This window comes from Penicillium digitatum, chromosome 5 (assembly GCF_016767815.1).
Source record: "Penicillium digitatum chromosome 5, complete sequence".
In the NCBI taxonomy this organism is placed as follows: domain Eukaryota; kingdom Fungi; phylum Ascomycota; class Eurotiomycetes; order Eurotiales; family Aspergillaceae; genus Penicillium; species Penicillium digitatum.
Window position 1 is genome coordinate 1,751,761 of NC_089388.1, and position 16,650 is coordinate 1,768,410.

General features: G+C 47.2%; 3 protein-coding genes across 3 annotated transcripts; 2 read left to right on the forward strand and 1 right to left on the reverse strand.

The window, feature by feature from the left end:
• Positions 1–3,817: 3,817 nt before the first annotated feature.
• Positions 3,818–5,033, reverse strand: Pdw03_1814 (Transcription factor Nrm1/Whi5; the record flags this gene model as incomplete). The annotated part of the gene is made up of 2 exons (XM_014680965.1): positions 3,818–4,819; positions 4,974–5,033. 2 exons carry the CDS (start codon positions 5,031–5,033, stop codon positions 3,818–3,820), a joined length of 1,062 nt encoding a protein of 353 aa, XP_014536451.1.
• A 1,408-nt stretch (positions 5,034–6,441) lies between these two features.
• On the forward strand, positions 6,442–8,983 carry Pdw03_1815 (Zinc metalloproteinase, putative; the record flags this gene model as incomplete). Its single annotated transcript, XM_014680964.1, has 4 exons — positions 6,442–6,717; positions 6,783–6,878; positions 6,963–8,827; positions 8,887–8,983. The coding sequence occupies 4 exons, from the start codon at positions 6,442–6,444 to the stop codon at positions 8,981–8,983; spliced, it is 2,334 nt and encodes a 777-aa protein (XP_014536450.1).
• A 5,099-nt stretch (positions 8,984–14,082) lies between these two features.
• On the forward strand, positions 14,083–16,521 carry Pdw03_1816 (CP2 transcription factor, putative; the record flags this gene model as incomplete). Its single annotated transcript, XM_014680962.1, has 5 exons — positions 14,083–14,096; positions 14,170–14,298; positions 14,369–14,905; positions 14,967–16,156; positions 16,217–16,521. The coding sequence occupies 5 exons, from the start codon at positions 14,083–14,085 to the stop codon at positions 16,519–16,521; spliced, it is 2,175 nt and encodes a 724-aa protein (XP_014536448.1).
• Positions 16,522–16,650: the final 129 nt, after the last annotated feature.

Here is a 16,650-nt window from a genome sequence, read left to right on the forward strand (position 1 = left end):
CGGCCCGATTACCCGGTCGAAAGAAGACTCTGACCGGCGCGAGTCTCGATCGAGGTCTTACCCCTCAGCAGACATGATAAGACATTTTCGACTGAATAAATTAGGTAGCTGTACTCTGAAAGAAAATTCAAAACAAAATGGGGTATAGACTGCATCTGTAGACGTGGTGTGGGCTTGAAGTAGATAGGTCAACGGGTCTTTCCTAAGGTTAACACATGTTTCGTCAGGCTACGGCCCGCATATCCCCACACCATCCGACCAATTACTGACCAGTTCCGTCCTTGGCATTGCAAAGCCCTTTTTGCGTTATGAGTTACAATTCCCACTTTTGCTTGGAAGTTTGAAAAAGATCAGGAGCGTCGGTGAATCTCATTCGGAAGACGGTGAATCTAATTTTAGAAGAAGGCCGGTGATGTTCAACAAATGCGCTGTTAAGACTGTGGGCACGGGAGCGAGGTACAATGGGGACATCAAATCGCAGTGAATCTGGACCGACACAAGAAGTAGAATAGGAGAGACTAAGCAAATGGAAAACGACACACGACTATGCTGCCATACCTTTCAGATACGCTCATTTCAAGGTCGAATACAGTATGTTTGCACTGTGGTGTGAAGCTGAAAATGAGCACAGATGGAAAGATGGAACGTCGAGAAACCATCCATTCGAAGTACAAAAAAGCAAAGATTTTAGTCGCCTCAAGTTTGCGATTGTGTTTGCTCAAGTAAACCTATAGAGATGTGAGCAACGGAACAACAGGGATCTCTATTGATAGTCCCTACTCCGGGTCTTGTGCCACGGATCCCCTAGAAGATGTTGGTTGGTGATGCGAGATGGCAATATAGCCATAGAGCATGCCGTCAGCATAGCCCAACAGCGTCACAGCTAAGATCCAAACAAACTATCTGGATTGGCCAGGCTAGATTGGTTTAGCATGCAAGCTACGCCAAAGACACGGGCCAAGCTATCGTACAATGTGGCTCCGCCAAGAACACGCTAATCTTTGCTCGGTGTATTGCATACGCCAACTCTCTCAATTTGTAAGTATTGGTAAGTTGTTGCGTAGGAAAGATACGGTATTCAGATGAAAAAAAAACAACCAAATTTCTGGTGCAGAAAGATCTACAGGATCTATATGGACCAAATTTTGACTAGGGAGGGCACTAGACTCCGGACTCCTGATTGCGACGTGAGGAAGTTGCCAAGGGATTCTGTAGAGGCATGCATAGTTTCATTTATGCAATGTTTAATCTTCTTTGTGAATTGTGTCATCTCAGTTGGGGGGGTCACCAAGAACTATGCAGTAGTGGACGGACAGATGAGCATCACTGTACCATTCATTAAAGTTCTTGGGAGCATCCACTCGCCGGTGTCTATTAAAACACATAGACACTTTAACTACAAACTTGTAGGTTCTGGCCACAGCCCAACATTGCCGAGGAAGTCTGGTGCCTGACAATTCAACAGTAGTGGGAACACTTACGTTGACTTCTGGGCCCTGTGGACCAAGGTAGAAGATGTTGGAGAATCCAGGGATAGCCATCCCTAGACAGGCAATAATACAGGGTTTCCAGAGATTAGTCAAATGCACGCCATTCTTGTCGGTGATGTTTAATCCGGATATAGAGGCACTAAAAGCCCTTAATCCAGTCGTGCAGATAATGACGTCAAATTCATGTTTGGTTGAGACACCATTGATATCTTCTCTGTGATCTTTACAAGGCCTTCTTTCCTGATGTCTACCACGCCCAAATTGAGTCTCTTTTCTTCGCTCGGGTCAGCTTCGCCTAGGACGATCATAGTTTGGTAGAAGGGCTAAGGAACCATCACTCGTGCGCTAGGGTAGCGATTGGAGTACCAAGACCACCCCCCCCCCCCCCGAGACCGTTGCAACGCTCAGTATCTCGCATATTGAATCCAATTTCCACCAACCTGGATCTATCGTTAGAGATGCCGTTATAGACTGAAAGAAGGGAAAGGCTAGAACAAAGAGTTAACAAGCGAAATCCTGCGAACCTAGCACCCACCACAATCGCGTCAAAGTCAGGAGATAGAATTAGACTACTAGGAGGAACAATGCAATGTAGAGGAAGTTGAAGTTTAAAAAAAAGGGGGGGGGTGGTTGAATGTTGAACACGCCCGGCCTCGTAGTGTGAAAGAAAAAGACCTATGTGGGATGCAAGGCCCTTAAGTAGCACCTACCTTACGACACAAGTAGCGTAGCCAGAGCATGATCGCTATATAGGTTAGTGCCAATTCATGTAAGCTGAATTTGAAAAACATTAGATAGCATCACCCTCTTCGAGCTTTTGTCTGGCGACTTTGTAAAGCTCCTTTGCCCGATATTATCACCCGTGGCTCAACCATAGAATAACAGCGACATGGTAATAGCAGTCAGTAACCCTGTATCTATGGTTCGAGGGGGTGATAATATCGGGCCAAAAACGCCTAAAAAGTGGGCGTTGATGCATTTACAGATTACATAAGATAGTTCCCAACAATCAGCGATACGAGTTCGTTAAAAGAAATATGCTACATCCATATATGTGTGCTTGTGAATTCAAAGCACTTTTATTGAGACCCGAACTGGATTCGGAGCTCCTTGACTTGTGAGGGCAACTGTTCTTCCGAATGCTATGATTTCGCATCAGGAGACCTCGTGTTGAGATGGCTCCATGTAGATCTTTAGGATTTTTGCTACTCTATACTTTCTATTTGTTCTTATGCCCTTTGTCACTTTTGTACATAGAAAAGTTCTCTGCACCGTTTGTGTTTTTCACTGCCTTCGTTAACGTCGAAAAAAGACCATCTAAGGAGCATCTAAAAAAAACAGGTAAATACACGTTGGTATGTTCTGAACTTGAAGATCCCTAGTTTTATCCCTGGCCAATTAGATGAATTGTGGTATTGTAGGCTTACGGCGACCGAAATAAGCGACCGACCTATTCTTGTAGATATCAACATCCGACCTACGTAATGGCGGAATTTAAGCGATCAAATGACATCATTTGACTCGGCCCATCGTCTCTGATTGGCAGCTCAAAAGTCGCTAAAGCTGTAACGCGAAAGTGACGCGAAAAGACGCGACCGGATTGGACGTGAAAATGAGGGGTTGACTACGTGGTCCAAGGAGAACGACGATTTTCCAACAAGTCACAGGGAAGTTTACTCTGTATGCTGGGCTAGAATGTCCTAGGGTGATCCACAGTAATCTGTGTGTTGTACAACACATAGTAGTCTTGGGCCACCGTGGTGTTTAGGTCAACAAGCATGATGGAACGAAACTGGGTTTTTAGGCGGTGCTGAGATACACGTATGTTCTCAAGAAACGTGTTCCATTTCACTTTTTTTTCATCTTCGTTAATCAAGACAAGAGCCATGCAGATGTATTAAACAGTCTCGTCAAAGGCATGCGGGGTGTAAGAGAAAACGAAAGAAAGGAGATGGGAGTGAACGGTAGATTGGTCGAGGGACAACAGTGACAAAGAACCCTCCTCTCCCCCCACCCCCCAAAAAAAAGAAAGACATAAGCTCTTGATGAATGAGAGGTAATGCAAGACATAATAGTGAAGCATTTGAGCGACAATAAAGACAACGCCTGAGGATGCAAGTCCGGGTTGGGGCTTCCCAGTCGAGGCTCAAGGCTGTCCTCGAATGAGCAAGCCTCCACACTGGGAAGGAGGTCAAATTACATAGGGGATGAACACAACGTGTACATAACATGATCATAAGAAAGTCGTCAAGGGGGTTAAGAGGGAGTTAAGGCAAAAAAATGAACAGAGAAGAGTAAAATGTAGAGAGAAACAGAAACGCTGGGATTCATGGGTGTAGTTCGCCGCCGAGTTGTAGCACCAGCCCGGTTTCCTTGGCCCGAAGTCGAGGGCTGGAGTTGCTCGGAGGAACCAGGGCATCAAAGTTCAAACGCTTTCTGTTGCTGGTAAGCGGAGTGCGAGCAGGATTGCCTGGAGTGCGGCCACCCCAGGTTGGTTGCGCCGGGCTAGGGGTCACATTCACGAAATCAGCGAAATTGAATTGCTGGTTTGGGGTGCTGATGTTGGCGAACATGCCTGCCCCCAGTGTAGGTGTCATGCCTGGCAGTATTGCGTGCTGGCTGGGAGGAGTGGAAGGTGGGAAGGCCTGATTTCCGTTGCCCCTTGCAACCCGCGCAGGGGTCGGGGAGTTTGCGAGATATAGAAGCAAATCTGCACCATCCTCGTGGTTCTGACGCTGGTTGTTCCGGGTCAATCGCAGGTGTTTTGGTGGAGGAGTTCGTGGAGGCGAGGAGCCTACAATTGGGCTCATGGTCTGGAAACTGTGCAGCGGCAGATCGGGATCGATCTCCTCTGACGGTCTGGGATATACAGGCGATGATATTTCTGGGATTGTAGCCTCGGACATGAAGGGAACTTGTGTACGTCGGCTCATGCCATATCGATTTATGCCAGGTGAGGATTCCGGCAGCCGGTAAGAACTTTTCCATGAGACCCGAAGTGCCTTCGCAGGACGTTCAGAATCAGAGTCAGACCGTAGGCGCTTTCGACTAGCAGAAAGCATGGGCTGCATGGCACGAGAATTGAAGGTCGCAGCATGTTTATTGCGGGCGGATCGAGGGAGCTCCTTGGAGTAGGTGGAAGCTTGGAGGGGAGGGGAGGTGAATGGGGTGTCGCAGCGACTGCGTGAGAACTCGGATGAAGAGTCGGAAGGCTTATCACTCTCGAGAACGGGTCGGCTCTCCTGCTGGTTCGGGTTCAGACCGTGCAGTCGACCGTGCTGGTACTTGAGTTTGGCAAGGCCCAATCGATCTTGCAGACTAAGAGAAACCTGCGTGAAGATAATCCAGGGTCAGTCCCACATCACCAATAATGTCATCTCGAAGCATTTAGAGGTAGTGGCAAGTATTTGGACTAGTAACCAAGCCTGTCTCTCAAAGGATCCGCTGTCTCTGTCTTTTTTTTTTTTTTTCTCCATCTCTTACCTGGGCGATATCAATTTTGCGGATCGTTTTTTCTGCCGAGCCAGGCTGCGAGAGAGGCATTGTGTCAGAAACCCCGGCAAAACAAGCGTGAGACCCGCAACAAATTAAAGACGTATTCGTATGTAGTGTCAAAGTTGGGGTTTGGGGGGGGGGGGGGGGGGGGGGGGGGGGGGGGGGAGCAAGGGCGAAAGGGCGAAAGGAAAAGGTGAGAGATTGGCAAAATGCGGGAACTCGGAGAACAATTCTGGAGAAGCACTTGAACGAATTGGGATTGAAAAAAGTCAAGATCTATTCTGAAACATTCACTTGACATTGGGGTAGAAGGCATGTGTGGTTTTGATTTCTTTTTTTTTTTTGAATCTGTTTTCTTCCAGATCTATGTATCCATTATATCTGAAGTATTGTACATGGAGTTAGTTACCCTCTAGATATAGTACTTTCACATAGAACTATTTACAAAGCTAACTTTGAAACGCCCCCAACTTGTATCTTTTATGACATAATTGTATGGTCCGAAGATCTAATTATGGACTCTAGGATTCCCATCACCCACCTTACATACCCTGTGCAGTCTGCAGTCTGATCTAAAAACGCTTGACAAAGAAAATTTGATTTCCTGTAGATTTCGTCCCTATAGAAACCAGGTATGCAGCCACAGATTCCAGTCCACTTGGATCGAAGGATGAGAGGTATCTCCCCGGAGGTATGCTCTGCCGGAAGCAGTTATATGGTTTCTGGACAGTCCTCAATCCTAGGAAAGATAAAAGAAAGAAAAAAAAAAGGGGGGAGGAGGGATAGGAGAAACGGGAGAAAAACAAGCATTCGAGATGTTTATCTAACAAGGTGGAGAGAAAAGAATGCTTGTTTAGGTCCGGTACTAAGCTTGAAGCCCTACCCCGTTTCGAGATTCCCATCTGAAGAGGATTTTCGAACGTAACTTCAAAAATCCATACATTCCTGAAAATGCACATCAGGAAGGTCTTGAAACAGGGAACTATACCCAGAGGCATACCGATGTGGTCACGGGTATGTGAGCTCTTCGACAAGATCTAAGCCAAGGACGTTAGATCCCACTCCACACTGAAACATTTCGACTCAAAAAGAGGTTGAGCTGATGATAGAATGGTGAGGAGGCGGCGACGATTAGTACGTAACTGCTCAAAGGGCTTTTTTAAAAAAGTGCTCTCTATAGCTGATGATGATGATGATGATGATTATTACTTTTTTTTTTTTGGCCAAGGGGAATCCCTGACCTTTGAATCTTTTCCTTTCCCAACAAATTAGTTCTATTAACTGCCAATCTTATAATCAGACATATTCAGACATCATCCCCCTTCCCCTCCCCCTATTTGGTGACTTGCGGGGCGATTCGTTGTCAACCGCAAACGGTCACCTTGTTCCTGACCATTTTACCCGCCTCTAAAAAAACAAGGAACCTTCCGTCTTTTTGTCTTCTCTCAACCTCACCATGCCGTTCTTCAAAGACCTACGGCGTCTCTCAAAGGTTAATTTTCACAAGACTCCATCCCAAAATGTGGAGGAAGTCTCCGGCTCATCATCTACCATCGACTCTGACAACTCCATCACTCCACCGTTATCGATCCGACCAACTCTGTCAACCCCCAATCTTCCTGCTCTCAATGAATCCGAACCCACCAGCGCAATCAGCGCAGTGAGCGCAGTCAGTTTAGCCCCGCCTACGCAGCGACCGGGGCCTCTGGTGGGCAATCGAAACAGCATTATTGTACGTACCCCATGCTCATTCCCGTGACAACTAACGATACTGACTCTGATCGCTTTGGGATACAGGGTAGCAGCTCCTCCTCGGTCAATGGCGCGTACCGATCACAAGCCCCTGTCTCGCCTTACGCCCCGAGACTGGTCTCCGTGGCTGATAATTCATGGGTATGTTTGCCTGTACAGGAATTGGAGACAAATACAAATGATGGTTTGTGGTGAAATAAAATCGAGTGTCTGACTGTCGTGCAGGTCAACCAGAAAGTGTTGCTCGTGTATGGGCAAATCAGCGACCCAAGGCAGCATCCGCTGGACGGAAACGTCACCGTCCATCATCAAGATAATTTCCCGTCGACCTGCTGGCCAGTCACGGCATCGCATTTTAAAGTCCTCGTTCATCTAGTTCCCGGTCCGAATCGCCTTCGCTTTGACTTTGTCTCGCCAAAGTTGTCCACGGGCAGCACCCACCCCGCCATCCACTCCTCCTGGATTTGCATCAACTACCTTCCTCTGGCCAACAACCCGCCATTGCAGCTAGTCATCCTCCTGGGGAAAGATTCGGACGGCACCTACGATGCAGTACCGGAAAGGGTAGAACGCGAAGGAAACGGGTTGGAAACGGCGATTCGAAAGTACCGCATGGCAGCCTATCTCTGGCAGGCCTTCACTGGCGAACAGATGTTCCGCAACAATTTCGGACGGCGTTGTTTCCGATTCGAGGAGGAGTGGCAGTCTGGTAGCTTAAGCCGTCGTGACTTGGCCCATGGCCAGATGCGAAATGAGGCTAAGATTCACGTGGTCCGCACTGAGAAAACAGTGGCCGAACTTCGAGATCTGAATATCGCGCAACAGAATGAGAAAGCCGAGAGGAAAGACGAGCTTTTCGCCATTGCTAAAGAAGCAGTGCGAAATCATTTCCAGCCTCAGCCTGGTCAGAAGCAATACGTCGCCGTTCTTCTGCTCGATTCTCATTGGGATACCCAATCCCAGATGATCACCGGCCATGCAGCTTTAGGGTCGGCCGACGACGATATCAAAATGGCCATGTTCGGCTCTCACTGCCTCCAAAGCTATCCATCGTGTCTTGAAGAAGTCGTGGATGCGTTCACAGACTGCACCCGCACGGATACGAACCATGTCGCCAATGACTGTGGCGACGCGGGCTCCACTTGGGAATCAGCTATCCTGGGCATCGGTGCTCACTTGCACGAGGTCGGCCATCTCTTCGGATGTCCTCACCAGGAGTCGGGAGTCATGCTTCGTGACTACGTGCATTTGAACAGAACCTTCCTGACCCGAGAGCCGTTCTCAACGCGCACAAAAGCTCAAGGGTTAAAGGTGTGTTTGCCCAACGACGAGTGTAGCTGGCACCGCCTCGATGCGCTACGCTTCCGATTCCACCCCAGCTTCCGACTCCCAAGTGACCCTGCTCCCCCTTCGGACAACAGCGTCCAGGTATGGCCAGTCGAGAATGGCAAGATCTTGTTCACTGCTTCGTCGGGGATTGCATTCATAGAATTATATGCTGAGGGTGATACCTTCTGCAACACCTTCATTGAATACTTGAACAGCGAGTCAAGCCCCAACGGACTGCCCCGACAAGTCGCCGTCACAGAGATTGAGCTTCGCCAACGTGTTTATGGCACCGAAAAGGAAAAGAAAAAGAACATTCGTATGGTTGTCTACTCTGGTGCACTAGGGAGCTACACTGTTGAGAACATTGGCGATCTGAAATCGAAAAATTCTCTCGTCAAACTGCCCAAAAGCCAGTCCGGTTTCAAAAGTGGCAGATTAGGCCAATCAGCAATGGAAGGCAGTGAGCCAGAGCAGGTTTTGCTGGAATGTGCCTTCATCAAAACAAAACTCTTGACATCGATCAAAGTCTACCATGGCTATGCAGTTGATGGTATCGAGTTCTGCTACGAAGACGCGACCAGTCAACTATTCGGCAAGCGAGGGGGCAAACCTGGTGGTGATGAGTTTGTCCTTGATACTCGACGCAGTGAAATTCTCCTTGGGTTCTATGTCCGGGCTGGTCTCTGGATTGATGGGATCGAAATTCTCACGAGCCTTGGGAGAAAATCCGGTATCTATGGAAATCCGGCCGGTGGCTCCGGGTCTGTATCCTCTTTCATCCTCTCACGATATTTGCAGCACGCTAACCAACTTCATGCAGCCACACTTTGATACCTCCTTTGGGCTACAAGATTGCTGGAATCTCCGGCTCCTGTGCATCATGGGTTGATGGATTCTCATTGATCATCCAGCATTGATAGCAATTCGCTGTCTACCACCTTCCTCCTCCTCCTCCTCCTCCTCCTCCTCCTCCTCCTTCTTCTTCTTCTTCTTCTTCTTCGTCGGCTCTTGGAGCCCCTCGTCCTCATTTCCATGCCTTGAAACTAGCCAAACCCCCGGTTAGCCATCGTACAGCATGGTGGACTACAAATGACTGCAGGACATCCTCTTCCTCTATCTCCTTTTAATCGGCTACTAAGCCTTGCATTTTCTTGCATCTTTTTCCCTCTTTTCATCCCTAGTCTGGGGATAGACAATTCTGCGCCCCGGAACCGGCCCCTGGTCACTACATACACGAGGTTCTGTCGGATTCTGTCTGTGTCTATATGGTTTCTTTTTTTTTATGTTCTGTCACACATTGGCGTTATTGGGTATGTTCGGTTTGCATGTATGCATGGTAAGTTTTTCTTCGACCTTCAGACGCGGTCGATACCGGTTCCGGGTGGATGGAACTACACGTACTGGCAATTGCTGAGCATCCCGATGGCCACCTAACATTACCGGCTCACTTTGTAAAGGGTTTATCTTTCATATTGGTTGAATAGTTCATATAGGGTAATGCCATGAAACCACCGTGAATGTTCAAGAATCGCGAACCAAGAATAAACAAGGCGAACTGGGTAAGACGTAAAAAAAACAACCCTACCTTGTCGTAACAGTGTAACTCGCTGGATACCGACCGTTCAGAGGTTACCCCCCCAAAAGGTAGGCTTCAATACGACATAGCTGGAGTGCTCGAAGGTGTTTCTCGCATGTGGCAAACTTGTATCCTAAACACAAGACTAAGCCCAGATTCAGAAAGTTCGAGCCATGATCAAAAAAAGCAGTCCCTAAAATTGGGCAGGAGAAGATTACAGAGGCGTCGAAATACATGATGCAATGTGCGTGAAATTGTTGAAGCTAAGAGTAGATGATGGAATCTGACAATGTACCAATACTTTTATGTAGAGATGTCGATGTTTTGTTTAGTTGACCAACCGTGCTAGGCGCCTGATACTACTAGGTTTTGGTGCGCCCTAGTTTATCCCCAATTCTCACCAGGTACCTAACCTACCAATTATGTTTCTATTATCTAACTTATCCATTTGAAAGATGCTCAAGTGCCTCCTAGACACACTGCAAATTTACTTGAGTCTCTAACTAGTTAAGGAAGTCATCACAGTATGTATATTTATCGTACAAAAGAAGTAAAAGGTTCGACACGGAGTATTAAGTGAACTGAAGGAAAGAAAGCACCCAGCACTTGTGTTGCTTCATCTTTTGCATTTTTTTAATGAATTGCTCTCTTTCTTCCACATTAGATGTCGAGAATCAATACTAGCTTTTAATTAGTCAAGCTAGACCTATGTTCTCAAGACGTACTGTTTCTTAGTGTCCAAGTATCTTTTATATGGGTCAGTCATATGAACGATACCTTATCTGCGGGTTAGGGATCGGGACATTCGAGATCTACTGGGGCGCACCAAACCCGTATTGGGCGCTTGGCATGGTCATTCTTCGTTGTACAATGTATAGGCCTGCGATTTGATGATCACTTCACAACTTTCTATTAGTCTCGTTCTCATCAACGGGAGCTTTAGCCAGCCAATCTGGACCATGATCGTTCCCCCGTTTTCTGAGGAGCGAAAGACAAGATGGCACAAGGGCCTCACCAATTTCTCGGGACAGAGCTCGTCATATCAGAACCTCACAAACTCGGGCCGGGGACCCGGGGAACACTCGATACGTTAACCATGGATCCTAGGTAGATGGGTAAAAAAAGGTCTTCAATTTCTGAAAAATGGACAGGGCCAGGGCTGGACCTCGTCATAGAGTAGCAACTAACCAACAAATTATTGAGTTTTCTTAGAGAGATTTGACACATCAATCCCGAATGCATTGGTCCAAAGTACATTATTAGCTCATAACTCACGAACGTCTCATTCGTGCTTGACTTGGGTCTAAGTGGAAACCCATGTACGATTAGACTTGGAAAAATGCCCGTGGCTGATTTGCTGCGTAAGCTGTGCTGAGGCATTTCATTTATCAAAGAGCTCCAGATGCCTGGAATCACAGTGGCAAGACCGTTTGTTAGCCTGACTGGCTATACCAGCATCCACCACTGCAAGCCAGGGTAGATCGGTCCCTCTCCCAATTGCCGATCCACGATGTCCCCAAGGATTTGACTTTCTTTGGGGGGGGGGTTTCTTTTTCCGATTTATCGACTCCGTTGCGCTGGGGTCTTGTGGATGGTCTAGAGTGGAGAATTCAGCCGCTTGCACACTTGCACCATTCGGCCAACTGTCCATACAGACTCCATCTACCCCTGTTGTACAATTTAACTGAAGCTCATTGATGTACCCCTGTGCGAATGATGTAATCGACTTACAATGTGCGGAGTAGTCTGACGAACGTTTCAACAGGTCGAATTGTACCACATACGCCGTACTTTATACTAGTAGCTCCTATCCCGATGCTTCTATCAAGACCAGACTAGCCAGTATTCTAGCGTATACTCCATACAGCTACCATTCCCGTCTGATTCGAGTGAAATTATAGAGTACAATAACACAGATGAGAATTACACTTCCGACTTGAAGGCGGGGGTGGGGTTTCTTTTCTAAAACGGTCGATGTGGCCTTCCCAGTGCAGCCGCAATTGTTTGGCCCACATCCCTGCCAGATCACCGAAAACGTCTCTGTCTGATCACGTGGCTTTCGCTGCTGTCAGAATAAATTTGATCTCGGGGAGAAAAGCCGTGACGTCAGCTCTAACTGAATCCGGGATTTTTTTTTTAAAAAAAAAAAGTGGAGATGGTGTCACTAACAAGCAATAAAAGCCCTCTAATTATATAAGGTGGTGGGTGGAGACTGGTGTTCGGTTATTCGAGGACGGTTGTTTGTACTTGTGTTGTTAGGCGTTTTAAAAATGAGCCCGTGAGCCTGGGGTTAGCTTCATACGTAAGACTAGTAATTTGCAACTTTTGGAAACGGAAAGACTCCGTGCCTAAGATTCAATAACTTAAACTGAGAGCTCGAGTAAGGTATGGAGTACGGAGTACTTCGTACAAGGTAACATTCCAACACACGGCATCCATGCTCAAGTTTACAGCACGTGCTCTGCCGATCCTTCAAGCACACATTGAGCAATATAACTGGTGGGTGCTCCTTCCAGCAATGAGCTGTGTTTGACCGACACGGTTATGACATGGTATGTACCTGTATTTCATTGTATCGATGGCCACATGCCTTACAGTCCTATACCTAGGTGGTACCGCCCAAGTATAAATCACTCATCGGAGACCATATTGAAGTTACTAGTAGCTTTCAACAACCGTGGAATAGCTAGAACACACAACCTACACTCTTTGCTGCAATGTTCACACACACCATGAGAGAAGCCACTTGTCAATCAAGCTGTAGCCCTCATTCATGGGTATCCTTGAGCCGCGAGAGACCGAAGATGAGATCATCAATAAAGAATTCAAATGTTTTAGGCAACACCGAATCGATCAATTGATAAATTCCCGGGCTCAACCAATGGTTTCTAATGGAACATCTTATGATCAACCGAACAATATCAGTTTGGATGTAGATCCGGTTGGGCCGGTCACCTATCACGCCCGATTACCAGGCATTCACCGCTCCACACGCCTTCGCGGCTGAAGTACTTTATACGTTGTACAATGTGCACACTAGTATGAGATCAGGCGAGATACATGGCTAGGATTTTGACACATTCGCAGCCTCCAACAATGAACCATGGTAATCGTTGCATCACAGACTAAGTCGTTACTCGAGATGGGATCTGTTTTACTACTTCGCCTAAGAGCATGACATGGTAATTCTTAATAAGCCAAATTACCTAATTAGAACGGGAAATGCTTCCAAGGTTCCTTCACAAGTACCTGTGGACGTGAGGCATCTTGGGAAAACTCTATAAATACATCCGTTGTGGGGATATATAAATCACCATTCAATCGATGTCCATAACACGAACCGTAGGTGTTGCTTGCCATGAATGGAGGACTTTAGATCACTTAGTGCGGACACGATGCCAGACATGAAATATTCAGTTAGCCAAAGAAGAACACGATCTATATTTTTCAACTACATAGTTACTGCATATAATGGTGAATCACAGCACCTGATACGCCGATGGTGTATCCAAAATAGAAACCGTGCTCCGTACTAGTCAAGGGATGAAGATGATACCGTAAGTTTACAACTTCGTTCTCGCTTTTGTTTCCCCCACTGTACCTGCACGGCTTTCCGTAGCTCAGTAACTACTCCATTTCAAAGTTTTCTCCATAATTTATTTCCCTTTGCCAATCACTACAATCGATTTGATCGTTCAACTACTTGAAGTCTTTTGAAGAAAAAAAAGAAAAAAAAAAAAAAAAGGAAAGAGGAAAGCAAACGCCTCTTACCATTAAAGTGGCCCCCATGTTCTTATCAGTTTCTCCCAGGTGGCGACAGCTTTCCTCCCTCCCGAGATCATCTCTTAAAATCTTCCGAGCACATCCAATGGACCCCCCTTTTTTGTTCAAAAAGTCCACTGTGGCTCAGTGACAGTTTTGTGGGATCCTTTATACAACTTTCATTGGAGGGCTTCATCAACCGTACCATCCTGGTTATTTCCTCCCCTCCCTTTAAACATCGTCATCTCCCCTCCTTCCACCCCTCGTCTCTCCAATTAGGTACATCGTATCCTCCAATCTGCTATAAGAAGGATAATTACTCCGGAAACTCACTCCACTACTATTTTTACCAACTTGTTTTGGACTTTTACTTTTTATCTACCTTCACCGTTTTGATCTAGTCCCGCGATCTTCCGTTTCATTCTCTTCTGGTGTACTTCATCTGCAGACCGATCTAGTCGTTCGCGCACCCGGAAATTCCACTTAGAACCTTTCTCTTGGCCAGTTTTGTTGAATCTCAAATTACCCAATCCTGCGTACGACACCCGAACACTCCTCAATATCGTGTGACCGACCAGACAGCATATCTAGCCCTACTGGCAGTGGACCACAATTCACTGGGGGTTTGTATCTTTCCTTCACTATTCCGGGCCGATCAAAGCATTGATCAAATTAAGAATGTTCAACAACCGGTGGGTCTTTTTCTACACTGGATTGTCGATGTTGTAATGGTTCCATCTCTTACGTATTCCTTTTGTGCAACAGGAGAAACGCCCAGAAGCCGGATGGTGAGTTCATCAGTCGTTTCCAGCAAGCATTCTCCGACATTGTCCCTCGACGAGACAGTTCGAGCCCGCTCAATGTGAGGGCAGCGGAACCTGTGATGGCCTCGAGGTGGGTATATCATGATGTTATAAAAAAGGAAAAGAGACGGGGTTAGAACTAACCAAAAAAAAAAATCTAGATTGGCTGAGAACAACGATGCGAAAATAGAGAATCATGACCTCAAGTTTCCCATCACCAACAACGAGCGCACTCCCCGAAATGCGCACGAACTGGGGCTGACGCCCTCATGGATGGAATCCGCTTCATTTGCCATGATGCCTCTCGCCAACCAGCACACAGGCTTCTATACTCCAAATTCTTCTGGAATGGGTGCCATGTTCCATAACCAGGCTGGTGATTTGCATACACCAACAGGGATGCACTTGATGACCCCATTGTCGGGCATGCCAGCTGTACACAATCATCACAGCATTGGCTTTGAGCCCTTCCACCCACATTTTATGAATCCAGTGCCTGACATGAACCTATACACACAACAGCAGTCATTTGCACCAAGCGCATTTATGCACCGCGACAGCGGATATGACGCCATGGATGATACACTCGATGACTCCTCTCTAAATGATGTACATGTCGAAACAGCATCTAACGTGACTGCCTCCACGGAATTTTCGGCTCAAATGACTGGTGACATCTCCTATACTAAGGGGGAAAAGTGAGTCAAAACATCTGAAAGGTAAATTTCTACCGAATACTAAACGCATTCTACTCTATAGATTCCGCTTCAATGTTTCATTACGAGCACCGACTGCCATGGTGAAGAACCTAAGCGAAATTCCCGTGACTTATCTTAATAAGGGCCAGGCATACAATCTCTCAGTTATCGACACGAACTCACCAATGGCCGACCACGAACCAATTCGATACAGAACATTTGTCCGTGTTTCCTTCGAAGAGCGAGAACAAAGAGCGAAGCCGTCGACATGCTGGCAATTATGGAAGGAAGGCCGTGGAACGACAGAAGCCCATCAACGAGGTGGAAAACTCTTAGCTGTTGAATATGTGGATCCCTTACAAGGTGGTAGTGATGCGCACCGAAATCGACAGGTACAAGTGGAGAGCATGTCAGTCGACGGTTTCTGCGTCACATGGACTGCGAACCCAACGACCGGCGCATCGGATTGCAACATTCCCGTGCGGTTCAATTTCCTTTCCACGGATTTCAGCCACTCAAAGGGTGTGAAGGGAATTCCTGTCAGACTGTGCGCCAAAACCGAGCTTTTATCGCCGGGCGAGGAGACGGGTCTCTCGCGTGATACAGAGCTCTCCTACTGCAAAGTCAAGCTTTTCCGGGATCATGGCGCTGAGCGGAAGCTGTCCAATGACATCGCGCATGTCAAGAAGAGTATTGATAAGCTTAAGCAGCAAGTCTCTCAGGCCGAAATGGGTGGTGGATTTGCGAAGCGCAAACGGGGAAACAACGCTTCGGCTACTGCGAAGGGATCTGATAATCCCATGAAGTCTTCGTCCCACAGGCGAACTTGGTCGATCGGGTCAGACGATGTTCCTCCCGAGAAAGCTTCCTTGGAGGATGATCTTCAAGCCAAGCTGTCTATGATGCAAGAGATGTTCTCATCTACTCGGTCAGTGAGCATATTCGGTCTACGCGGTGATGCATTCGATGATCCCGACCTATATCCCATTCAGCTATCCGGTGATGGCGATCCCCCTCACTATGCGAACATGAGCCGTTCAAGCACACGCGAATTGGAGTCAATAATGCCTTCGCCGCCCAACACCAATACCTCTTCTTCGAATTCGCCGCCTACCCAAGCTCTCCGATTAGCAAAGTGCCCAACCACCATCCAGAGGATTCCTTCTGGCAGCCAAGTGTCAAGGGGTTTCATAGAGGCGGTGGGTGTAGACTTGACCTACCGACCTCCGGCGGAACGCCCTCCCAAACCAAGTAAGTTTTTCGAGCGCAATTCCATCTGTAATCGAATTTGTTTCCTAATTAAATCCACAGTTGCATGCTTTTATGTTCGATTCACTGGAAATGAGAAGCGTTCAGAGGACTACTACCGTGCAATCTATTTGACGGAACGCACCGTTCGAGACCTCGTGAGGCAAATTACCGAGAAATGTCACATTAATCCCATGCGGATCTCAAATATCATGCACGCCCACGAGAAGGGCATGCGAGTCGTCGTTGATGACGATGTGGTCCGTCAGCTTCCAGAGGGTCAAGACATGATCGTCGACATCTCCGAAGCACCGGATCCCAATGGCAGTGCTTCCGGCACACCCATGGAGATCCAATTAACTTACTAAACCCGCATCGCATATCTCAAGGCCATGCCTTCACCTCCTGAATTCGAATATAATGCAACATTAACTTTCCTCTTCGATACGCCTCATTCCACCTCACTAGCCACTGTGGTCTCTCCACTCTGGTTTGCA